At 42.5% G+C, this 27,094-nt stretch overlaps 1 protein-coding gene across 3 annotated transcripts in view; it reads left to right on the plus strand.

Annotated features, from left to right (window-relative positions):
* Positions 1 to 27,094, plus strand: part of LOC144691477 (acyl-coenzyme A thioesterase 9, mitochondrial-like) — a 60,504-nt gene that overhangs the window by 18,278 nt on the left and 15,132 nt on the right. For all 3 annotated transcript variants that reach the window (XM_078559593.1, XM_078559595.1, XM_078559594.1), the window contains 5 exons: positions 1,537 to 1,640; positions 6,947 to 7,020; positions 13,158 to 13,225; positions 15,164 to 15,275; positions 22,870 to 22,960. In XM_078559593.1, the coding sequence (XP_078415719.1) occupies positions 1,537 to 1,640; positions 6,947 to 7,020; positions 13,158 to 13,225; positions 15,164 to 15,275; positions 22,870 to 22,960 (449 nt within the window). The remainder of the gene's footprint in view (positions 1 to 1,536; positions 1,641 to 6,946; positions 7,021 to 13,157; positions 13,226 to 15,163; positions 15,276 to 22,869; positions 22,961 to 27,094) is intronic.

Here is a 27,094-nt window from a genome sequence, read left to right on the forward strand (position 1 = left end):
GATGGGCAGACAAATGACAGAGAATTTAATATAGAGAAGTGTGAGGTGATGCCTTTTGTCAGAAGCAATATAGACTTAATGGCACAGTTCTAAAGAATGTGCATGGACAGAGAGACCTTAAGGTGTTTGTGTATAGACCTTTTGAAGGTGGCAGGACACATTGAGAGATTGGTTAGCAAAGCACAGGGGACCTTGGGCTTCATAAATAGAGGTATTGAGTAGGAATGCAGGGAAATTGTGCTGAACCTTTATAAAGCTCTGGTTAGGTCACAGCTGGAGTATTGCATCTAGTTTTGGTCAACATTTTAGGAAGGATGTGAGGGTCCTTGAGAGGGTGGAGAGGAGATTTACCAGAATGATTCCAGGGATATAGGCATTTTAGTTACGAGGTTAGGTTGAGAAGCTCGGGCTGTTCTCCCTGATGCAATGGCGATTGAGGAGAGATTTGATAGATTATGACAGGCTTAGATAAGGTAGACAAAGAAAAACTGATACCAATGATGGTTCAAGGACTAGGGGACGCAGATTTTAGGTTTTGGGCAAGACATACAGAGGGAGGTGAAGAAGAACTTGCTTATGAAGCAAGTAGCAATGATCTGGAACTTGCTTCCCATGAGGACAGTTGAACCGGAGACTATGAATGATTTCCAAAGGAAATTGGAAGAGCATGAGGGGAAGTAAATGTGTTGGGCTACGGGGATAGAGTGAGATAATGGATTTCTCTACAGAGTATGGTTATGGACTCAATGCACTGAATGTTATCCTTGTGTGCCAGAAATGACTCTAGGACTACATAATTCCCCTTAAACCTCTTAGCCTCTCCATCTCTCTTTTAGTTTTTTGCTAAGAGAACAGATGAGACATGAAAAGCAGAAAGGACGAGCTTTGACCAGCCTAATGGCGCATCAGGAATTTGGTTGCATGACCCCCCCCCCCCCCCCCGCCACACTGTCAAGGATACAAGTTTCATAAGATCCTTGTAACTGTTTTATCTCTTTATTGCCTACATATTGCTGTAGTGTATTTAATTTGCAGAGCATAGACTAGCAGTTGGCTTTAGCTCTATCTGCATCTGAAAAGGAAGCTAGATACGTCTAGTACCCAGTTAATACTAGTGTATGGTGCTTCGAGCTGGGAGCTAATTCAGTAAGTGGATAAGTTACTATGGTGAAGTAATGAGCGAATAACATGGAGCAATGGAGCATGTTACGGTTAAAAGATTGAGGTGCAGGAACAGCAACAGAGTGGCTTGGAAGCAGAGTCTTGTAACGATCAGTCTGGCAATGGTGAGTTTACTTAATTTACAGTAATTAAAAAAAACCAAAAATGCTGAAAATACACAGGTCAGGCAGCAGTTATGGAGAGAGTACCAGTTAACCTTAGTATTTCCAGCATTTTCCATTTTTTATTTCAAATTTCCAGCATCCACTGTATTTTGCATTTGCAGGTTATTTACAGGTTGTCTTTATGAATTTTCTTGTACACTCATCTTTGTGCTTCCACCAGAATATTTGAAATGGCTCTTTTTTTCTCTAGATCTGGTTAAAAAGACAATACAACCGGACTGTGACTTGAAATTCGCTGGTAATGTCACCTGGGTTGGAAAAAGTTCCATGGAAGTCAAGATGCACGTATCTCAGGTTAGCACACTGTGGGGAAAAAAAAATGCTTGTTGTCCCATTGAAGGTTGAGGAATTTCCTTTCTTAAGTTGCTTATTTATTTTGAAAGGTTAATTTAATTTTCCATTAGCTATTCATATTAATGAAATTTTTCTACTTAACATTCAAAGCTGTAAATAAATGGCTGTTCTGGTGAAGGAACACCACCACCTGCAAGTTCTCCTTTGAGTCACAGCAACTTGACTAGGAAATATATCGCTGTTCCTTCATTGTTGCTGGGTCAAAATCCTAGAACTCCCTTCCTAACTGTAATGAGGGTGTTCCTACACCACATAGACTGCAGCAGTTCATGAAGGCAGCTCACTGCCATCTCCAGGGCAATTAGGGATGGGCAATAAGTGCCAGCCTTGACAGTAATGCTCACATCCCATGAATGAACAAAAAGAATTCTTGTTGTAACTTTGGGACAGCCACAAACTCTGGGAGACACACCAGGCCCCAGTCATGCAGTGAGATTTACTGTTTCTCTGCCTCTGATCCCACTCGTAGTGGGGGAGGCTCTGCCTTATCAATGGAGAGGGTGAGAACTCCCTAAATTAGAACATACCCAGAGGCAAAATGTGACTTTGGAGCAGGCAGGTCCACAAGAGACACGATCTTCTCCCCATGTCAGCTTCAGGAGAGGAGCAGGAAACACCACTCTGCCTTGCTTTTGTGGATTCCATGAAAGCTTTCGACACCATGAGCCTGTACCAGATACCAGAGAAAATTGGCTGTCGTCCCAAATTTCTCAGTCTCATATGGTCCTTCCATGATAAATTGCATGGCATCACTCAGTTTGACAGCTACCCCCACCCCCCCATCCCTGGCAGTTTTGAGATGAAGAGTGGGGTGAAACAGGGCTGTGACTTAACCCCTGCTCTGTTTGGTATCTTTTCCTCTGTCCAACTGGCCTATGCTTCCTCTGCCAACATGGAAGGAGTGTGTAGCCACACAATCAGATGGGAAATTCCTCAAACTATCAAGATTGAAAGCCAAGGTAAAAATGCAGCACCTTCTGATCAGGGAATTTCTATATGCTGATGATGCCGCATTGGTTGCCCAGGACCAGCTCCAAAGGCATCTGGATTGTTTGTACCCTGCTTATGTCACATTCTCCCTCACCATCAGGGTATGGTAAACTAGTTATGGGACAGGGTGTTGTCTCCACCTGTGATCAAACTTAGCAGCACACTACTGGAAGCTGTCAGGAAATTCTGCTACCTTGGATCTATGGTGACCAGACAACCTATCTTTTGATGGAGCTCGACATACCCATTGGCAGCTACCAACTTTGGCCGACTAACCAAATGGGCGTGAGGAAAACACCAAACTGACCCACAGGACTATGATGCTTAATCTACAAGGCCTATACCCTCAGCACATTGCTGTATCGCCTTACACCTACCAAGAACAAAGGCTCAATAACTTCCATCTTTGGTGTCTATGAAACATCCTCGGCATCATGTAGAAAGAGAAAGTCACCAATGAAGCAGTTCTTTCGAGGGTAAACATGCTGGCACTAATTCCAGGTGGGAATCCATGCCAAGATATGGCAGGGTGCTCCGATTCAAGGTGACGTCAAAGGAGACATGAAAATTCTCAACATCAATTGTGACAAGTGGGAAACTCTAGCTGATGTTCAATACAAATGGAGGCACCAACTGTGGGCAGGAATTCACCACCATGACGTGGTTTCAGAAGCTCCGAAGCAGACACCAGCTCTGAGAGCAAGGCATCGCCAGAGATCGTCCCACATCGCTGGCAAGGGACAACTTCATGTATGACACTTGTGGCAGTCTTTTCCTTTTCAGAATTGGCTTGTTTAGCCATCAAAAGAAGTGCAGCAGATGATCTCATCTGATCTCACCAGAGTTCTGAGGCTGCATTCCCATTATCTCCCGGCAATAGAAGGATTTATTCATTAATGACCTAGACTTGGGTGTACAGGACACAATTTCAAAATCTGCAGGTGACACAAAACTTGGAAGTATTGTGAACTGTGATGAGGATAGTGATAGACTTCAAGAAGACATATAGAAGCTGGTGGAATGGGTGGACATGTGGCAGATGAAATTATTGTAGAAAACTGAAGTGTAAGAAGAATGAGCAGAGGCAGTATGAAGTAAGGGGCGCAATTCTAAAAGGAGTGCAGGAGCAGAGACTTGGGGGTATATGTGTAAGACTTGAAGATGGGAGGGCTGGGGGCTTGAATAAGTGGTTAAGAAGACATATGGGATCCTTGGCTTTATAAATAGGGACATGGAGTACAGAACAAAAGTTTTTGTGAACCTTATGTAAAACACTGGTTCAGCCTCAGCTAGAGTATTGGGTGGAATTTTCCAGTCCAGGACTAAGTTCCGTGGTGGGGGCAGGGATGGGGAGAGTCTCCCACTGTGGAGGCTGCTGGGAATTTGCGCCATATTGCGTGACGATGGCCTAATTAATTATGCAGTCAGGGGTTTCCTGACGTTTTGTGCAGTGGGGCGGGTTGGATGGCTTGCGCCCTGCCATCATATCCAGGTGCCATATTTAAAAGGACCTGGAGGATCCTGAAGCCAGAAGATGGACCTCCTGGAAGGCCCTGAAGATAGATCCACCTGCTGGAAGTTAGAAGATCCCACATTGTAGGTGCTCCACTCAACCACTATTGCACGTGGTGCTCCAGAGTCTGGTCGCTGGAGGCCTCCATGTTCCCTTCTGATCTCCGCAAGCTGCCCCAGGCTGCCTTGCAGGTAAGTCCGACGTTTGCACACCGCGTTGGTCTAGGTGGTACAGATGATTGGGTGCTGATGGGGCGATTCCAGTTGAGCTTTCATCTGTATTCCATTAACAGGATGCAGAACAGTTTCATGTCAGCCTCAGGTGAGAACGGCGAGTGGGAGCACATGTTCCCGCTGTCATTTTACGCCTGAGGGAAAGTGACTTCTTGGCTCCCGCCACATTGTCTCCCCACCTGCCATTAAAGCCACAATGCAGGGTGCTGTGGAAAATTCCGCCTATTGTCTTTGATTCAGTTTAGGAAGGATGTAAAGGCTTTGGAGAGGATGTAGATAAGGTGTACAAGAATGGTTCCAAGTACGAGGGCGGGGCTTCAGTTACACAGGTAGATTGGAGAAGCTGGGGTTGTTCTCCTTGGAGAAGAGAAGGTTGGGAGGAGATTTGATAGAGGTGTTCAAAATAATGAGAGTTGGAGACAAGAGTTATTAGGGAGAAACTGTTCCTATTGATGGAAAAGTGGAGATTCTGAGGACACCAGTATAAGGTGAGTTGCAAAAGAACCAAAGTGAAGATGAGGAATAACTGTTTTGCACAGCAAGTAATTGAGACCTAGAATCCCATGTCTGAGAGTGTGATGGAGGCAGATTTAATTGTGGCTTTCAGAAAGAAATTGGATAAACACCTGAAGAGAAAAAAATTGCAGGGTTACAGGGAAAAGACAGGGTAATGAAACTAGCTGAGTTGCCTGGCAGAGAGCCTGCACAGACACAACAGGCCGAATGGCCGTTGCCTCTGCTGTCACCATTACGCAGATATCTCAGGAAATTAATCCTAATGGTTGTTAAAAGTGGAAAGATTTGAAATTGCTCCTGATTATCCTAGCATAACTCAACTTTTCTATTGGCTCAACCAATGCCTGTTCAGCAAGTAATGGCTATTTCTGCACTGCATGTTTTATAAACAAAGGGATGATGTGCCAGGCAATAAGTGTCCTAGAGATGGAGCCACAAACATAAGTTGGAGCTTGCTTGCTGCTATTACATGCAGCTATTGGACTGATGAGGAAAATAACAGTGGAACACAACATCTATGACACTTCTAATGGAAACATGGAATCAGTTTTTGAGCTACTTTGTTCCTGATGTAGAAGACATAGGAGCTTAGTTCCATTTTTGTTCTTCATTTAATATGGAGTAAGTCATTCTGAAATTGCTCTGGTCAACATGGCTTTGACCATGCTGGATTCAAAACACTTCTCTATCCTCTTCTCCTTCAGGTACCAAGCCCTAAGAAGGCATTGGCGACCATGGACTTCCATTGGATTGGTCCATGATTATGCTTGGCAAAGTACTGCAGTGTTTTGCTGTTGTCTTCTGCAGTATGGTTGCCCAGGAATCACTCCCCCTCTTAACTGCCTGCCGTCAAGCATATTGGAAGGATTTACAGGCTGATTATCAACTTGTTAACTACATTGCAAACACACCTTCCATGGCCATCAAGTTCTGAAGTGGGACTTGAACACAGAGCTTCTGGCCCAGAGGTAGGGATGCTACCACTAGGCTACAAGGCCTCCCTATGGTTCTCCATAATCTTGTCAAAACAAAGCTGCTATAATTCGTCACTTTGAGAACTGGTCTTGACAGTAGTGAGAAACTGGGCTGAAGTTTCTTGACCTATCACTTGCCCATTTATGTGATTATCAAGCTAAGGAGTTAAGTATTTGTGATTGAAGAGCACCTGATACCCCTTGGTCAGTGGGTATTAACTGAGATGTTGAGTTAGCCTTCTGAATTGCGCAAGTTCTATTATCATTGGACATAGGGCAGTGATTCATTTCTTGCTCCTTGGATCGGTTTTTAACTGTTTTGGGACACCTTTGTGGAGAATATTTTCCACAAAACTGAACTTGTCCCAGGGCTTTGTGCTAAATGTTATGATGAATATTGATTTGCCTTGACCAGATGTAGTGGACTGATTTACCTCTTTGGTACTTGGATGTAAAGTTTTGCATGGGTGGAGCATTATTAGAAAGTCTCATAAGAAATGAGACACCTGAAATGCAACCTAGTCAATCTTCCATCCATTTTAGGGTAGATATTGTTTTGGATGTGCAGTCTTCCTGGTCGAATTTTCCTGTATGTACCCCACATGGTTCACCCCAAGTGCTAGAGAGGATGATCTGTCCCTTAATTCCCTCAAAAGGTAAGTGCTTTGTTCACCAACTGTCAAGATAAAGGATAAGGAACTGAGATATCATCACTCCACCATACTAGAGATGCAGGGCCAATGGTTGTTGGTTTATGTAATTATGCATTAAGATGATTGTTCTGAGACATCACAAGTTGGTTGATTTTTCACTGAAGACTAATGGGTAACCATCCAACAGGCTGAACAATGCTGCAGAAGACTCTCATATACTGATCTGTACAAGCTTCAGCCTGATTGACAGTGAGGACATAGCTTCGTATTTCCTGTCTGTCACAAGAAATTTTGCCATGAATTAAATTGGTTCAGTAGGACAAGATTATATAATGCGTTGCATTTAATTGTTATTTTGTCTTCCAAGTATCACGATAACATCTACAATCCTGTCTTAGACGCTACTTTCGTGATGGTTGCGCGAGATCCTGGAAATAAAGGGTAACTCAATGTTGGAATTGTTTTCTGAATGTACATTTGGAATAAGGTTATTTCATTTAATTTGTGTGCATACTTTCCAGTGTCACCCTGTGCAAGTGTGATACATTTTCTTTATATGTTTGAAAATCACGAATAACTTGCAATAAAATTCATGATTTAATGTAATGCACAGAATGTTGGAATGTAAAATATAAACTTCAGATCCTGCTGCCTATCTAAAGCATGTTTTACCCATATCTGTGAAAAGGTTTTATTTAGCTCATGTAAAACGTAATTTGCAAGTTAAATGTCTTACAGATTCATGAATTTGTATAGAATACTTACACCATTTGATGATATTTGTATCCTGATGTTTATTTGGGAGTGATGGGGTCACTAAAGGTAGGGTGTTGAGACACTGCATTTTCTAAACTTTGAATGTTGCTCAAGCCTCCAAGCCCCCTGTTGAGAATAATGTAACAAAGCACAAAGTGGGTTTGTCTGGTATATACTTACCTTTCTGGATCTTTGCATCATGCATGTCTCTGTCATTGAGCTTGACATTGACTGTGTCATCATGTCAGCTCTGGTTCAGTGGGCAGCACTCTCAACTCTGAGAGGCTGTGGGTTCAAACCCCACTCCAAAGGTTGGGCACAAAAATCTAGTCTGGCACGCTCCACTGCAATGCTTTCAGACAAGACAATAAACGGAGGCCCCATCTGCCCTCTTGGCTGATGTAAAAGGTGCCTTAACAGTACTTTGATGAGGAGCAGGGGGATTATCCCTGGTGTGCTGGCCAATGGTTATCCTTCAGTCAACATCACTAAAAATCAAATGACCTCTTCATTATCATGTTCTTTGAGAGAGCTTGCTGTGAGCAAATTGGCTGCCATGTTTATTGCGTCACAAAGCACTTCATTCGCTGTCAAGTGCTTTGTGGTGTCCTGAGGTCATGAAAGGTGCTATAAAAATGCAACTTCTTTCTTACAAAATGATCTTAGGGCAGATTTTTTTTTCCTCCTCCCACCTGATTTTGACCTGATCCGGGGCAGGTCGAAGTGGAAAACTAGGCTGGGATCTTTGGTACTTCCGCTTCCAGAGTTCAGCTAGGAATGATGTCAGCTGCATAATATGTGTATCCAGGTAGGGGCAGAGCAATGTTAGATTAGGCAACATGCTTGTATCATCTGTCTTCACGTTCGAGGATGGAAAGAGTATTGTGAATTCTTGTTGCCCAGTATGGCCATTGATGCGACTGGCCTGGCATTTGGAGTGTACAAGTAAAAACCTGAGGCCTTTCCTTTCTCCCACCACATCATTCTCACCTTGACATCAAGATAGTTTCCCAAACATAGGAATCTATGCTGCCAGAGCCCACCTAAATTACTTAAACTTAAGTTACTTAGGAAGGCTAATGGAATTCCCTCGCAAATATAAAAGTAGGGAAGTTTTACTGCAGCTGTAAAGGGCCCGGAGTACTGTGTACAGTTTTAGTCTCCTTTTTAGAAAAAGGATATAATTGCGTGAGAAACAGTTCAGAGAAGGTTCATTCTATCCATTCCTGGGATGAAGGGCTTATCCTATGAAGAAAGATTGGACAAGTTGGGCCTATACCCATTGGAGTTTAGAAGAATGAGAGGTGACTTTATTGAAACACACAAAATCTTGAGGGGACTTGACAGGGTAGATACCGGAAGGATGTCTCCACTTGAGGGAGAGACTAGAACTAGGGGACACAGTTTGAGAATAAGAGGTCCATCGTTTAAGATGGAGATGAGGAGAAATTTTTTTCTCAAAGGCTCTTTAGTCTGTGGAATTCTCTTCCCCAGAAAGCAGTGGAGGCTGGAACATTGAATTTATTCAAGGCTGAACTAGATAGATTTCTGATAGGCGAGGGAATCGAGGATTATTGGGGGACAGACAGGAGAGTGGAGTTGAGACCACAATCAGATCAGCCATGATCTTATTAAATGGCAGAGCAGACTGGAAGGACGAGTGGCCTATTCCTGCTCTTAAGTCCTGTGTTCCTAATTGCAAGCAATCAGCCAGGATAAGAAGTGGAGTACTGGCTCAAGTAGAGGTCCCCTCCACCAAACTTAAAATGACCTCCTACTCAGGATGGGAAATCTGCCCGTCAATGGTGATTATAGATGATGGATTTAATAAGAACTGTTCTGTGAAATCCAGAGAGAGGAACACGAGGATCAGTGGGTAAAGTCATGGGATCTGGAGAAGACCCAGGTAAAATGTTCTTTTGAGTCTAATTTAAAAGAATCCCTGTTAATCTTTGTTTTATCCCAACAACTTAACTCCCTATCTCATTATATGCAGACCTACCCTCTTTAACAAGTTTCTTTTAGCTGAGAATTTCTCAGTTATATGTGAATTCAGTTGCTATCTGTATATGCAAATTTATTGACCACTCGTTCAAATACTTTTATCTGCTCATACTTCCCATGCCCCTAAGTAGCACTGCAACCTTCAGTGACCTTTGGTTTGAAACTTGTCTGTTTTAGTTCCCTAGCCCCCCCTATCCATTGTATTCTTTGCACCTACACATCGAGCCGCTATTCAATCAATTTCTTTCCCTTTCGTTAGCTCATCCCTCTGATCTCTACAAAATTACACTTCCCACATGTTTCAGTACATAGATTAATTTCAGTAGTTAATCTAACTAAATTCTGCCTTTGTCTTCCTGTCTTACCCACTCTGGGCACTCAAGTAACCTATCTTATTCGGAGCCTATGGTGGAAAATACACATCATTGACCTACATAGATAATGTACGTCTGTCTGTTTGTCCCTGGCCAGGGAAATGCAGCTTTTAGTGCATTGTTGCCATGAAGAAAGCTTACTCGAATTCCTCCTGAAATGCTCCTTGTCTTTGTAAAGGAATAATTTTGATTCCAGAGCTGTTGCCAGAATTGGGACTACCATGGGTGACAATACAAGGTAACACCAGACAATGGTACCTAGTGGGTGAAACTCCTCCTGAAAGAAATTGCATTTTTATAAGCTGTTTTTCATATCTTTACATCCTAAACTACACCAAAATCAGTTAAATACTTTTGAAGTATAATTACTGTGAGGTGATACACTTTGGGAGGAGTAATTTGACATGGAAGTATTCAATGAACGGCATGACACCAGGAAGTTCTGAGGAACAAAGGGACCTTGGCGTGCGTGTCCATAGATTTCTGAAGGTGGAGGGGCATGTTAGTGGGGTGGTGAAAAAGGCATTTGGGACAGTTGCCTTTATCAATCAAGGCATAGGTTACAAAAGTAGGGAGGTCGTGTTGGAGTTGTATAGAACCTTGGTGAGGCCACAGCTGGAGTACTGTGTGCAGCTCTGGTTGCCACATTATAGGAAGGATGTGATTGCATTGGAGGGGGTGCAGAGGAGATTCACCAGGTTGCCTGGGATGAAACATTTAAGTTATGAAGAGAGGTTGGATAGACTTGGGTTGTTTTCGTTGGAGCAGAGAAGACTGAGGGGCGACCTGATCGAGGTGTAGAAGATTATGAGGGGCATGGACAGGGTGGATAGGGAGCAGCTGTTCCCCTTAGTTGAAGGGTCAGTCACGAGGGGACACAAGTTCAAGGTGAGGGGCAGGAGGTTTAGGGGGGATGTGAGGAAAAACGTTTTTACCCAGAGGGTGGTGGCTGTCTGGAATGCGCTGCCTGGGAGGGTGGTGGAGGCGGGTTGCCTCACATCCTTTTAAAAAGTACCCGGATGGACATTTGGCACGTCATAACATTCAAGGCTATGGGCCAAGTGGTGGTAAATGGGATTAGGTAGGTCAGTTGTTTCTCACGTGTTGGTGCAGACTCAATGGGCCAAAGGGCCTCTTCTGCACTGTGTGATTCTGTGATCCTGTTGCAGTGTAGGGAAACAGAGCAGCCAATCTGTGCACATCAAGATTTCACAGAAAGCAATGACACATATATAATCAGATTCACTGTTTTAGTGAGACGAGTCGAAGGAGAGATATTAATCAGGCCATAGGGACGACAATTCTGCTCTTCAAATAGTGCATGGGATCTTTAATGTCCATCTCAGAGGCACATGAGACCTTGGCTTAACATCTCATCCAAAAGACAACCTTTTTGACAGTACATCATTCCCTCACTACTGCACTGAATTGTCAGCCTGGATTATGTGCTCAAGTCTTTGGAGTGGGACTTGAACCCACAACCATCTGTGGCAAAAATGCTGCCACCTGAGATTACAAAATGGGAAATCTTGCTTTGTACTCAACATTTTGCTAAAATTATCAAGAGGTGAGGCATTCCTTTTGTGTTTCTTATTGAAGGGGAGGTTAGAATCTAGTAATAGATTATTGTGGGTGCAGTAAAGGTGCAGTTTTCACCTACCATATATGTAGGTCATAAATATCTACAAATTTGGGTGATCATATAAAATATAACTTGATGTTTAACAGCTATGTCAATTTGGTAAGTACAATTACACAATGTTGGTTAAATTTAATCTGCTCAGCAAGAAGATTTGATCATTCAATCAAGAGAAGCATTGGTGAGATATATAATTATTAGATAATATATTTAGTTCAGTATTTACCAGGGAGACAAATCAAGTGGACATGACAGCAGAAGCTGTGATTAGAAATGATAAAGCTGCACTTCAATTAAAGAGGAGAAACATAAACAAATCAAACAAAAAAGGGATAAAAGTCCAGTCTGCATTGATTGCATTCACGCATTTTAAAAAAAATCCAGGGAAGAGATAGCAGAGCTACTATTATACGTAGTCACTCACTAGATAGTGTCCTGCCAGAGGATATATTTCAGAGGAGAAAGGGAACCTGTCCAGGGAAGTATAAACCAGCCAGTTTAACATTGGTGGTAGGAAAGATAATAGAATCCCTACTAAAGCAGAATCAGAAAATCATCTCTGAACCAAAAATATAATAATGAATAGTCACCATGGATTTCAAAAGGAAAAGTCTTATTTGAATTCTTTGATGAGATAACAGAGAAAAGACGAGTAGGTGGGATATATCTAGATTTCCAAAAGATCTTTGAAGTACAACATAATGAACTAATGAATAAAGTCAGAACATGTAGAGGATCAGGACAAGTGACAGAATGCATAGCTAGCTGGCTACAAAACAGAAAGCAGAGTGAAGGCTAGCTATTCAGCGTGGTCCTATAAGGATCAGTGCTGGGACCATTGCTGGTGTTGGAACTAATTGTTAACAATTTGTTTTAACAATTTAGACTTTGGAATCAAAAACATAATTTCTAAATTTGTGGACTGCACCAAATTGGGAGTGGGCAGTTGATAATGAAGAGGACTGCAACAAATTACAAGAAGATATTAATAAACTTGCAGAATGGGCAGATATTGGAAAATGAATTTCAACATAGGCAAGTGTGAGGTGTTATACTTTGATAAGAAAAATAAGGAGATTGCATATTACTTGGAAATTGAGAATTTAAATGAGGTAGGGAAATCAGAAGATGTAAGAGTATAAATACATAAACCATTAAAAGTACAGTCAGTTAATAAGTCCATTGTTTTAAAAAAAAGCAAACCAAGTGCTCAACATATATCGAACCGTGTGACTCTTCAGAATAAGTCAAAATGTTAACTGTTTCTCTCACCATAGACCTCCTAAGTTTTTCCAGCATTTTCTGTTTTTATTATAGATTTCCAGCATCTGCAGTATTTACTAGGATGATGCCCGAATGTACAGGCTGGATTTCTTCTCTTAAAAAGAGAAGGTTGAGGACTTTCTAATAAAAGTTCTTAAAATTATGAAAAGGTTTTGATAGAGGAGAGACAGAGCAAGTGTTTACATTTGTGAGGAAGAGTAAAATTAGAGGCTGTTAATGTAGTTGCCAAAAAAATCAAATGGGGGAATTCAGAAAGAAACTTCTCTACCCAGTGGGTGGTGAGAATGTGGAACTCACTACCACAGGGAGTAGCTGAAGCGAATAGTTTGATGTATTTAAGGGAGGCTAGATAAACCCCAGAGAGCAAAAGGATTGGAGGGTTAAACTGATAGGGAGGAGCTTGAATGATCACAGCCTGATTCAGCTGAGTAGCTTGTTTGTGTCTATGTTGTATATTCTGTTATGTAGGTATAAAAAATACTGTTAATGGCTGAAAGTTAATTGTTATTTCTCTCTTACAGTGCAGCTTTAATTAACCCATTGAAACCTGAAGGTCCCGAGGAGGAGAATCTCTTTAAACAGGGAAACTGTAAGCCGTGTTAAGCATTCACTGCCTAAGTTATTCAAATGAATGGAAGAACTTGCATTTATACAGCATATTTCATGTCCTTAAGCAGCCAAAATGTTTCACAGCTAAAGTGTTATTTTGAAATGTACTCACTGTTATTTTGTAGCCAAATGCAGCAGCCAGTTTGTCCAAAAGACAGCAATGAAATAAATATCTCTTCCACTGTTTGTAATGGGCAAGGTACAGACTGTACCCAACCAGCCTGTGTTTGCAAAACTCAAAACACAGTGTCCAACATTAGATGTGATTCCGCGATTGGACAACATTTGCTAAATAATCCTCACCCATGCTAAAAATTATGCTGACAACCAATTTAAGATTCAGTTGGGGCTCACAGTGTGGTGTATTTGCGTGTACTGGAAGCTACATATATTAATACACAGGCCCTGTTCTTTGCAGACAGAACAAACATATACACCCATTGGGCCTGTTTCAGCTAAACAAAATAAGTGATATCCATTCACTGACTCATTCTTCAGGGCAATGCCTTGACTAATCAGAGTCAAGCTGCTTGGTTTAAATTTCAAACAATGCTCAGCAGTTAACTGTCAGTCACCATTAGCTGGGGCATTCTCCATGGCAATGCCTCCACCAATCAGTGTCCACTTTCCAACCAATCAGCTCTCTCTTCTCATACAGTATAAAGTTGTTGCTTTCCCTGACATTGGTATTCCTGGTATTCTTGTGATTCTCCTGATGAGTGCAAGATGAAAAGCTTCCACAAAATGTCTATTTTCAGCAATAATTAAAGTCTTACTACAATTGCACAGGGCTTTGGTGACACCACATCTGAAATACTGTGTGCAATTCTGGTCTCCATATTTAAGGAAGGATATACTTGCAGTATAGGCGGTATAGCAAAGGTTCACTAAATTGGTCCCTGGGATGAGTGGGTTATCTTATGATGAGTGGCTGAGTAAATTGGGCTTATATTCTCTGAAATTTAGAAGAATGAGAGGCGATCTTATTGAAACATTCAAGATTCTGAAGGGGTTTGATAGGGTGGATGCTGAGAGATTGTTTCTGCTGGCCAGGGAATCTAAATCACGGGGGCTCAGTCTCAGGATAAGGGGCCGATCATTTAGCACTCAGATGAAGAGAAATTACTTCACTCAAAGGGTTGTAAATCTTTGTAATTCTCTACCCCAGAGGGTTGTAGATGCTCCATCGTTGAATATATTTAAGGCAGATTTTTGGTGTCTCAGGGAATTGAGGGATATGGGGAGCAGGCAGGAAAATGGAGTTGAAGCCCAAGGTCAGCCATGATTATATTGAGTGGCGGAGCAGGCTCGATGGGCCGTGTGGTCTACTCTTCCTACTTCTTGTGTTTGTGCGATCATGCTTTAAATTGAACCTAAGAGTAGTTCTTTGCATTCTATTTGTATAACATATTTATGTTGAAAAATATAGTTTGAAGTTAAGTTTGTTTTTACAATATGTTTAAACCAACTCTTTATGGTTTAACATGTTTTGTGATCCATTTTACCTTTTGTCTGGTTTTGGGCTTGGTCCAAACTTTGCAAAAGTAAACTTGTACATCTCTTGCTTATCATTAATTTGGGGTGTTTTCTGATGCTCATTGCCTGGGGTGAACTCTTCCTGTTATCACATAGGGCAGAATTTTACGACAGCGGGATTTTATGTTCCCGCTGTCGTCAATGGCATTTATAACGGCCCGCCGCATTTTACAGCCCCGTCCCCACCGAAACGGGGCTGTAAAATTCTGCCTATTAAGTTTAAAAACCCCCACTTCTGTGTTCTCATCATGGTATAGATATTTTCTCCCTCAATTTCCATTATCTTCTGTTCATTTAAGGAAGAAAGATTATTTTTTACATTCTCACCTTTTGAAGTTGATAATGTATTTACCAAAATCAATTTTTTTTGTTAAAATTCTAGTGAACAAAGCAAAACGAACTAAGCTAAAAGAGACTTCATTATTAAGAACAGCACCAAATGAGGAAGAGAGAAAAATTATACACAACATGTTCCTTGAGACTTTGGATATGCAGTAAGTGGAATTTACACCCAGGTAAATGCTAGGCTGCTGTGCAATCTCCTGTCAGCCTATTTTCACAACCCCACAACAATCTTGTATTCCCTCCCACACCCTTCACTTTTTCAATACTGATCTTATATGAATTTCACACCTTATTGACCCACCATTGATGGCACAGCATTCAGTTGCTTTGGTTCCACACTTTGGAGCTTCCTCTCTAAAACCCTTTAACTCTCAGCTTCCTTCTCCACCTTAAATATCTATCTCAGAATCAAGGTTTTCAGGTAAGATTAGCTTCCTAAGCTCTCCTTCCCATGGCTTGTTGTCCATCCTTTTTATCCATTTCTTTTTGCTCCCTGAATTGTAAAATGTTGTAGTGTGTTTTCAACTTTAAAGGCACAAAAAAAATACAGGTCTGTGTAATGGATGTGATTTGCATCACTTAGTCTTGGAACAGTTGGATATCAAAATCTATACAGAAAATGATTCTTCCTGTTTAACTTTTCTAATTTATGTACAGTGGTTTCCTTGAATAGGTTTCGGGTAGGTGAAAGATGGGATGCCAGTCAGGAAAGCATTGGAATAGTAGAGTCTGGAGTTGCAAATTATGGATGGTGATTTGAGTGGCAGATGGCTAAGGCAGGAGCAGAGAAGAGCAATATTAGAAATAGACAGTGTCATAGAGGTCTACAGCACAAAAAGGCCCATCAAGTCTGGTCAAACAAGTACCTAACTATTCTAATCCCATTTTCTAGCACTAGGCCCATAGCCTTGTATGCCATGGCATCGCAAGTACACATCCAAATAGTTCTTAAATGTAATGATGGTTTCTGCCTTTACCACCCTTTCAGGCAGTGAGTTCCAGATTCCCACCACCCTCTGGGTGAAAAAATTCTTCCTCACATCCCCTCTAAACCTCCTGCCCCTTACCTTAAATCTATGCCCCCTGGTTATTGATCCCTCCACCAAGGGGAAACGTTCCTTCCTATCTACTCTATCTATGCCGCTCATAATTTTATATACCTCATTCTGCTCCAGGGAAAACAACCCCAGTCTATCCAATCCCTCCTCATAACTAAAACTCTCCAGCCCAGGCAACATCCTGGTAAATCTCCTCTGTACTCTCTAGTACAATCACATTCTTCCTATAACGTGGATTCCAGAACTGCTGTGGCCTAACCAGTGTTTTATACAGTTCCAGCATAACCTCTCTGCTCTTATATTCTATGCCTCGGCTAATAAAGGCAAGTATCCCATCAGCCTTCTTAACCACCTTGTCTACCTGTCCCGCTACCTTAAGGGACCGGTGGACATGCACAACAAGGTCCTTCTGATCCTCGGTACTTCCCAGGGTCCTACCATCCATCGTGTATCCCCATGCCTTATTTGTCCTGCCCAAGTGCATCACTGCACACTTATCCGGATTAAATTCCATTTGCCACTGATCAGCCCAACTGACCAGCCCGTCTATTTCCTCCTGTAATCTAAGGCTATCTTCCTCACTATTTACCACCCCACCAATTTTCGTGTCATCCGCGAACTTACTGATCAACCCTCCTACATTCAAGTCTAAATCATTTATATATACCACAAACAGCAAGGGACCCAACACTGATCCCTGTGGAACCCCACAGGCATCCAGTCACAAAAACACCTCTTGACCATCACCCTCTGCTTCCTGCCACTCAGCCAATTCTGGATCCAATTTGCCAAATTGCCTTGGATCCCATGGGTTCTTACCTTAGTTATCAGTCTCCCATGCAGGACCTTATCAAAAGTCTTGCTGACGTCCAAGTAGGCTATGTCATATGCATTGCCCTCTTCTACACACCTGGTCACCTCTTCGAAAAATTCAATCAAATTGGTCAGACATGACCTCCCCTTAACAAAACCATGCTGACTGTCCTTGATCAATCCCTGCCTCTCCAAGTGTAGATTAATTCTGTCCCTCAGAATTGCTTCTCATCGTTTCCCCACCATTGAGATTAGACTGACTGGTCTGTAGCTCCCTGGTTTATCCCTTCCTCCCTTCTTGAATAACGGTAACACATTGGCTGTCCTCCAGTCCTCTGGCACCTTTCCAGTGGCCAGAGAGGTATTGAAAATTATTGCCAGCGCCCCTGCTATCTCCTCCCTTGCCTCACTCAACAGCCTGAGATACATTTCATCTGAGCCTGGAGATTTATCTACTTTTAAGCCTGCCAGACCACTTAGAACCTCCTCCTTTTCTATGCTAATTTCTTTAATTATATCATAGTCCTTCTGCCTGATTTCCACACCCGCATCATCCCTCTCACTTGTGAACACTGACACAAAGTATTCATTTAGAACCCAACCTACGCCTTCCGGCTCCACACACAAATTACCACTATGGTCCTTAATGGGCCCTAGTCTTTCCCTAGTTATCCTCTTACTCTTAATGTATTTGTAAAATAACTTTGGATTTTCCTTTATTTTACCTGCCAATGTTTTTTCATGTCCCCTCTTTGCTCTCCTAATTTCCTTTTTAAATTCCCGCCTACACGTTCTATACTCCTCTAGGGCTTCTGCTGTTTTGAGCCCTCGGTATCTACCATAAGCCTCCCTCTTTCTATTTATCCAATCCTGTATATCCCTCAACATCTTCCCTGGATTTGTTGGTCCCATCCTTTTGTCTTTACTGGAATATGTTGGCCCTGTACTCTCCCTATTTCCTTCTTGAAAGAGTCCCACTGCTCTGACGCAGATTTACCTAAAAGCTGCTCCAAGTCCACTCTGGCCAAATCATATCTGATCTTATTAAAATCGGCCTTCCCCCAATTTAGAACTCTGATTTCTGGCCCATCCTTGTCCTTTTCCATAACAACCTTGAATCTAACAGAGCTATGATCACTATCTGCAAAATGCTGCCCCACTGATACCTCTACCACTTGTCTGGCTTCATTCCCTAAAATTAAGTCCAGGACCTTGTAGGACCTTCTACATACTGGCTTAAAAAGCTCTCCTGGATGCATTTTAAGAATTCTGCTCCCTTTAAATCTATCACACTATGACTAACCCAGTTAATATTGGGGAAGTTAAAATCCCTCACTATTACTACCCTATTATTTTTACACTTCTTTTAAATTTGTCTACATATCTGCTCTTCTATTTCTCTCTGTTTGGGGGCCTATAGTACACTCCCAGCAATGTGATTGCTCTTTTTTTGTTCTTAAGTTCTACCTATCTGGCTGTTTTTGAGGTGCCTTCTAAGATGTCATCCCTCCTTACTGCTGTAATTGATTCCTTGATCAATATTGCGATACCCCCTCCTCTTTTCCCTCCTTCCCTGTCTCACCTGAAGACCCTATATCCTGGAATATTGAGCTGCCAATCCCGCCCCTCTCTCAACCATGTCTCTGTGACAGCAATGACATCATACTTCCATGTGTTAATTTGTGCCCTCAACTCATCTGCCTTATTCATCAGACTCCTTGCATTAAAATAAATACCATCCAACCTTGCCAAGTTCCCTTGTGCCCTAACTGGCCTATAATCTCTATGCCTTCCAGACTCACCTGCCATCTTCTAATTTTGGCTGTGCATCTCCCCCTGCTGAACCTCCTCTCAACATCCCATCCCCCTGCCAAGTTAGTTTAAACCCTCCTCAACAGCACTAGCAAACCTCCCCGCAAGGATGTTATTCCCATTCCGGTTCAGGTGCAACCCCAACCACCTTGTACAGGTCCCACTGCCTCCAGAAACAGTCCCAATATCCCAGAAATCTAAAGCCCTCTCTCCTGCACCATCTCTCCAGCCACGCATTCTACTGGACTAACCTCCTATTTCTACACTCACTAGCGTATGGCAGCAGAAGTAATTCAGAGATTACTACCTTTTGAGGTTCTGTTTTTTAACCTGTTTCCTAGCTCGCTAAATTCTGCTTGCAGGACCTCATCCTTCTTTCTATCTATGTCGTTGGTACTAATATGTACCACGATCTCTGTCTGTTTGCCCTCCCCCTTTAGAATGCCCTGCAGCTGTTCAGTGACATCCTTGACCCTGGCACCAGGGAGGCAACATACCATCCTGGAGTCACGTCTATGGCCACAGAAATGCCTGTCTGTTCCCCTTACTATCGAGTCTCCTACCACTATTGCTCTTCCCCTCTTTTGCCTCCCCCTGCTGTGCAGCTGAGCCACTCAGTGCCATGAGCGTGGCTGCATTCCCCAGAGGAACCATCACCCTCACCGTTTTCCAACACAGAAAAACGGTTCTCGAGCGAGATGCACCCTGGGGATTTCCTGACTACCTGCCTGACACCTTTCTTCTGATTGGTCACCCATTCCTTCTCTGTCTGCACTTCCGTAAGCTGTGGGCTGACTACATCTAAAATCGTGCTATCTACAAAACTCTCAGCCTCGCGGATGCATTTCAGTGCCTCCAGCTGCCACTCAAGCTCCGAAACTCAGAGCTCAAGTAGCTGCAGTTGGTGGCAATTCCTGCACACGTGGTCAGTCAGAGTGCAAGGAGCGTCTAGGGCTTCCCACATGTTGCAGGCGGTACATAACATGGGACTGAGCTGCCCTGCCATGCCTCTAGTTTGGAAAAAAAAGCCCCTTTAAGTTAAATACAGTAAAACAACATTAAGTTATTTATGTACTTTAAATAAAAAACTAGAACCCTTACCTTTCCTTAGCTTAATCTATTTTAAACTGGAGATAAAAACTGGAGAAAAACACTTTATCCACTACTCACCAATCAGCTCTCACCTTTGTGCTGACATCACTTTTTGAAGCTTCCCCGCACTCGCGCTGGTTCTGATCTCTCTGCTGTTCTCTTGCGCTGTCTTGTGATGTCACTCTTGTTACTTTCAACAAGAACTAACTGCTTCACCGCGATGCTGACTGCAGGACACTCTTCCCAGACTGCTTCACAGCGATGTTGACTGCAGGACACTCTTCCCAGATAGTGCTGATGTTAGAGACAATTTGGGGTCAAAGTGTCATCTGAGTCAATTAGGACTCAGAGGTTGCAAACAGTTTGTTCAGCCTGAGATAGTAGTCAGGGATTGGGATGGGACTAGCTGCTAGGGAACTGGGTTGTGATGGGGCCTGAAGACAGTGGATTCAGTCTTCCCCATGTGGAGTTGGAGTAATTTTGACGACTCCTGAACTGGATCTTGGACAAGGAGTTTGACAGCACACAGGCAGTGGAGGGATGGAGAGAGGTGGTGAGATAGAGCTGGGTTTCATCAGTACACATGTGGAGCATGAGATGTTTTTGAATGATGTAACCAAGGGGCAGCATGTAGATAGTAATAAGAACATTAGATCCCTGGGGAGTTGTCCAGAGGTAATGGACTAGGAAGAGAATCCAAGGGGATTCTCTGGCTACAGCCTGGATAAGATTGAAATTAGTTGAGGGTACTCAGCTGGACGATGGTGTTGCAGAAAGTTGGTGTGGTCAATTGTGCCAGAGTTTGTAGACAGGTTGAGAAGGATGAGAGGTCATGTCATTGGTGACTTTGATTCGGTCTATCTCAGCACTAGAAGGGACAGAAACCCAGTTTGAGAGGTTTAAGTGTGAAGTTGTAGGAAAGATGGGCATGGATTTGGGAGGTGAATCTGTGCACAGGAAACTGGAGAAAAAGTCAAGTCCAGCTGTTTGCTTGATTGACTTTTCAGAATCATTCTGACTTTGTCTCTTCATGTTAGTCCCATTGCCTGTACCATCCTGTGCTTTTGGCTAAACACGCTCTGAGCTTTGCCTGTTCCATTCCCAATTCCTAATCTTTTCTGCAGCCTCTCTAATACTTTCACATCCATCCTGAATTGTGGTGCTCAGAACTGGACACATTCCAGTTGAGGTCAAAACAATGTTTTATACACATTTATCATAACTTTATCATAATAATGACAGCATTACAGAGGTTGCAGAAAAGATTCACAAGAATGGTTCCAGAGAAGAGGAACTTCAGTTATGTAGATTGATTGAAGAAGTTGAGACTGTTTTGCTCGGAGAAGAGTGAGTCGAGAGGAGATTTGACAATGATATTCAAAAACAAAGGGTCTGGACAGAATAAATTGGGGGAAACTGTTGCCATTGGTGGAAGGATCAAGAACCAGAGGACACTGGTTTAAGGTAATTGGTAAAAGAAGCAATGGAGACATGAGGAGAAACTTTATCATGCAGTGAATGATTAGGACCTGGATGCACTGCCTGAGAAAGTGGTGGAGGCAGGTTCATTCTAGTCCTTCAAAAGAGACTTGGAATTATCTGAAGAGAAAACATTTGCAGGGCTATGGGGAAAAGACAAGGCGAGTGGGACTTGGTGAATTCCTCTTGCAGAAAGCTGACAGGGACACATGAAGAATGTGCTGTAACCATTCTGTGATTCTGTTCCTTGCTGTTGTGCTCTATGCCCCTATTTCTAAAGCCCAGGATCCCGTGTGCTTTATTAACCACGCTCTCAACCTGCCCTACTACTAGACACCCTGTGGTTGATCTCCAATGTCTCAAGTCTAAGCTGCATCCACCAGGCCACTGGGGCACATCCCCCAACACCTTTTACTTCTGGTCGCTGGATATGATGTAAACAAAGCACTATGTGAAAAATGGTGAAAACTGGATCTATGTTTCAGAAAGTCGGCCTCTTTAGCTTTTTAAGCTTTTTCTGTTCGACACATTCTCCATTATAATTCTATATACATGGTAACCTCTCATAACTAATTTAAATTTGTACACTGCTAAAGTCATGTGATACAATTATCATCTAGGGGTATTGATTGAAGAAATGTTTTACACAGCTATATTGTACCCTCCTATACTTGTTAACCCATGATTACTTTCTGCTCATGTCGAATTATCCTAACATAAGTCATATTTCTAATACTACCCCTAAAGCCAACAGCGAGTCTTGATGATGTACTCAAATCCTGGCATGGGTTTGAACCCAGGACCATCTGACTCTCAAGAGCCCAACTACTTAGCCAAGGCTGACACCAGTTCTGGGATAAATTCTGCAGTGATTTTTTTTGTTGGCTTTGAATGGGATATCCAAAAGATAAGCATCTGTTAGCCTTGGCTACCATTACTGTGCTGAGTTTCGAGTGGCAGTGACTTTGGAAGCATCGTGAACTGTAGTGGAGATGGATAGACTTAGGTTGTTTTCATTGGAGCAGAGAAGACTGAGGGGCGACCTGATCGAGGTGTAGAAGATTATGAGGGGCATGGACAGGGTGGATAGGGAGCAGCTGTTCCCCTTAGTTGAAGGGTCAGTCACAAGGGGGCATAAGTTCAAGGTGAGGGGCAGGAGGTTTAAGGGGGATGTGAGGAAAAACTTTTTTACCCAGAGGGTGGTGACGGTCTGGAATGCGCTGCCTGGGAGGGTGGTGGAGGTGGGTTGCCTCACACCCTTTAAAAAGTACCTGGATGAGCACTTGGCACGTCATAACATTCAAGGCTATGGGCCAAGTGCTGGTAAATGGGATTAGGTAGGTAGGTCAGGTGTTTCTCACGTGTCAGTGCATACTCGATGGGCCGAAGGGCCTCTTCTGCACTGTGTGATTCTGTGAGATGGGTGATTGAAAGGACAAAATACTTGGCTGCTGCTTATCACAAGCTAACCATTAACTGATATTTTTAGGACGGTAAGCTTCCGCAGTCGGGTCTTACCAGAGAATTCAGTGTGGATGGAAGGAACAAAGCTTAAAAGTCTGGAGATATGTCATCCACAGGTATGTGACAACTATAAGCATTCAGTGCAACTATTTTATGTATACTAAAACTCATTTCCTGTTAAATCTGCTCATAGCTACAGCTATCCTGAATGCTGCTTACATTTCCTTCATAGTCAACTGTTTCCAATTTATGCTACCAGTAAATTACCCTGTGGCGTTTGTCTACATTAAAGGCACTCTTGAAATGAAAGTGTTCTTGAACTAGTTTTAGCAGAGGATTGAATAATTTTCATAATGAAAACTGCCAGCTTGAGGGTCTCTGGTTGTGATTACCTTGGGTCTGATACATATGGGCCAGATACTGAAAATTGCTTGGTAGTACAGAACTTGAGTATTGCTGACAAAAGGGACATGCTGTTGAAGCTTTTTGTCTTGCACTCAACAGGACAGGTGCAAGAATTCTAAATTTTAAAGGAAGCAGCAATTTATACTGCATGAGAAAGGGGTGCTGATTGGTTGGCAAATCAACTCTGATTGGTCGAGGCTTTGCCATGGAGAATGCACCAGAGAACCATTGTCCCTCACGCTTTTGTTTAATTCAAGGAAGGTGTAATGCCTGGACATGTTCCTTTTGCCTGCAAACAACCACTCAGCATCTTTTTCTCTTGCAGTATAAATTGTTGCTCCCTTTGAAATTTGGCATTCTTCTGTCTGTCCTGAGCGCAAGACAAAAAGCTTTGACAGCATGTCTCTGATTTTCAGTATTGCTGAAAAATATTCTCCCTCTTTAGCTATTGGGCCATTTCTAAGTAGTTTGGAGTAGAAGGGCTTGAGATTCAGACTCTCCCCACCCCTACTACACCCTTTAGACTGGGTGTGGGTCTGAGGAGGTCAAGGAGACAGGTGTACCTTTTTTTACAGAGGGTGAGGAAAATTCACTGAAGTATTTTCAATGTGCCTCAGTAAAGTGCCAAACTTGGAGCAATGTTTCTTTCTAACGTTCTGCTAAAGAAGGAGGATACATGTGTGTGATGTACCAGTTCCTGGTATGAGGAGTAATTGTAAGGAAAGGGTTCATTCTTTTAAAGGCTTAGCTATAGCCTGTCGAGTAGTTTCCTGTTAAGGGCTAAAATATCGATTTTTGTTCCATTTGCAGTGAAATGAAAAGCAAAGACAGAAACCTGTAGCTGCTAAGATACCATATAATACCATACAAATACTGTGGCCACAAAAGCAGGTCAGAGGCTGGGAATTCTACAGCAAGCAACTCACCACCTGACTCCCCAAAGCCTGTCCACCATCTACAAGTCACAAAGTCAGGAGTGTAATGGAATAATTTCCAATTGTTTGGATGAGTGCAGCTCCAGCAACACTTAAGAAGCTTGATATGGGTTCTGTTAGAATTCCCAGGAACTCTACTTTTAAGCCAGATATTGGGCAGTGAAAGCACTCCAGATAATGAGATTTACGTGTTTATGGGAATTGCCAGTGAAGCTGAATCAGACAGAATATCTAGCACAACCCAAAGATTATGACACCTCTCTCTTTTTCGGAGTGAATAAAGTCTAGAATAAAATCGACATGCTGTCGAAGCTTTTCACCTTGCACTCATCAGGGCAGCTCGCAAGATGACCTGACAGTAAAGGGAACAACAGCTTATACTGCATGAGAAGAGTGTGTTGATTGGTTAGCAAGTGGACTCTGATTGGTAGAGGTGTAATCATTGAGAATGCAGCTGAAAAGTTAACTGTTAACTGCCAAAGCTTTTGTTTCAAATTCAAACCAGGCAGGTCGACTCTGGTCATGGCATTGCCATAGGGAATACACCAGGGAATGGCTGTCCCCCAAGCTTTTGTTTAGTGTGGCTCACTTAACATGCTAGAAGCCACATATATTCACACACACAGGGCCCTGATCTTTGCAGACAGAAGGAGCATGTCCACGCATTATGCCTGTTCCAACTAGATATTAACACACAGTGAAAGAACGGCAATGTATTTCCAATTCAGGATGATGTGTGACTTGGAGGGGAACTTGCAGGTGGTGAAGTTCCTGTTGCCCATGTCTAGGTGGTAGGGATTGTGGGTTTGGAAGGTGGTGTCAATCCTTGATTAGTTGCTGCAGTGCTTCTTGTAAACGGTGTACACTCCTGCCACTGTGGTGGAGGGATTGAACATTGAAGGTGATGAATGGGGTACCGATCAAGCAGAATGCTTTGTCCTGGATGGTGTTAAGCTTCTTGGAGCTGCATTCATCCAGGCAAGTGGCGAGTATTCTATCTGACCCCTGAATTGTGTCTTGTAGATGGTGAACAGGCTATGGACAGGAAGTGAGTTACTCTCTGCAGAATTCCCAGCCTCTGACCTGCCCTCATAGCCACAGTATTTATATGGTATTTATCTTATCAATGTGTTTCTGTCTTGGCTTTTTATCTAATTTGGAAATGAAAAGTGAAACTGATATTTCTAGCCTTCTAGCACAAAATTACTTGACAAACAAAACCTAAACTCTTTAAAGTATGAACTTCAATGTTGCTGAAAAAAAAGAGACATTCTGTTGAAGCTTTTCGTCTTGCACTCATTAGGACAGATGCAAGAATACCAGATTTTGAAGGAAACAATTTATACTGCATGAGAAAAGGCTGTTGATTGGTTGGCCAGTCAGCTCTGGTTGAGGCATTGCCATTGAGAACCCACCAGGGAGCTATTGTTCCCTATGCTTTTTTGTTTAATTCAAAAAAGGCACAATGCTTGGACTTGTTCTTTATGCTTGTAGAGGACAGGGCCCTGCGTATAAATGTTTGTAGCTTCTAGCAGGCGTAAGTGAGCTACAGTGCAAGCCCAACTGATAATCTTAAATTGGTTATTAGTGTAATTCTTTGTACACACGGGAATATTCAGCAGATACTCCCTGATGCATTCTCCATGGAATCGCCTCGACCAATCAGAGCTGACTGGCCAATCGATCAGTACCCTTTTCTCATGCAATATATATTGTTTCATTTGAAATTTGGTACTCTTGCATCTGTCCTGATGAGTGCAAACTGAAAAACTTAAACAGCATGTCTCTCTTTCAGCAAAGAATAAATTATTTCCTTACAATTTGTTTCCCTTTCCCTGTTTTTTCCTTTTCATTTCTTTTCTGAAAGCAGTGACTTGTACTCGCTCAAATTCAGTGCTGGCAACCCACCAATATTTTGCATGTATATGCATTGGCAGTGAGCATGAGGGCCATCATTAAATCCAACCTTTGCCAGTCATTCAAGGATGTAAACATGCCAACATGGTTTTCTGATCAGCATTGACGTTCTTTTTCCCTAGTGGTATTGCTCCAACCACTCTGCTGATTGGATTATCAGATTAAAGAAAACCCAAGGATTGAGCCAACCTTTTTTCTGTGCCTCAGTCTGATGCTTTATATTTACAAGGTGACCAATCGATGGCGGTTGGGGGGAGAAAGCTCCAGTCATTTTGTAGCATGTAAAATCTTAAATTCTTCTGCATTGTGAAGCATGAGTCATTGTGCATATCTGATCTTATCTTCAGGACAGCAATTTTACTTTGTAAAATGCTTTATCCTATTCTGGTCAGAGATGGGGGGGACCCTGGGAACACTGGCCAAGGATTGGGAAACCCTGGGAACCAGTGTGGGTACCAGTGTGGGATTGGGAGTGTTCTGGAGACCCAGTTGACAAATGGGATACATTGCAAGTAAATGTGCTTTAAAAGGCACCTCTCGAGTTGATCAGTATTTTGCTTTTATTAAGGTTGAACTCTTTAACTGGGGAGTTAAAGGTTGTTTTGGTTCAGCCGTGTGTGAGGTGAACTGGCACCGGGTGATGTTTAGTTTACGTATTATGGCATGAGCTCTGAAGAAGGGTCACACGGACTCGAAACATTAACTCTGTCTTTCTCTCCGCAGATGTTGTCAGACCTGCTGAGTTTTTCCAGCATTTTTTGTTTTAGTTTCAGATTTCCAGCATCCGCAGTATTTTGCTTTTATCTTAATGGCCATTCCCTACTTTTATATGAAAGTTCAACTTCATTCCAACAGCAAAAGAAAAGTGATCGTGCAGTAAAGCTCATTGCATTCCCCCCGGTATCAGCTCTCCCATGATAGTTGCCAGTCTGATTTTGAATTGCCTTATGATTTTGTCTCTACTACCTCCTTTTGGGAAATTGTTCAGATTTT

The sequence above is a fragment of the Cetorhinus maximus genome, chromosome 16 (genome assembly GCF_964194155.1).
Source record: "Cetorhinus maximus chromosome 16, sCetMax3.hap1.1, whole genome shotgun sequence".
NCBI classification, from domain to species: domain Eukaryota; kingdom Metazoa; phylum Chordata; class Chondrichthyes; order Lamniformes; family Cetorhinidae; genus Cetorhinus; species Cetorhinus maximus.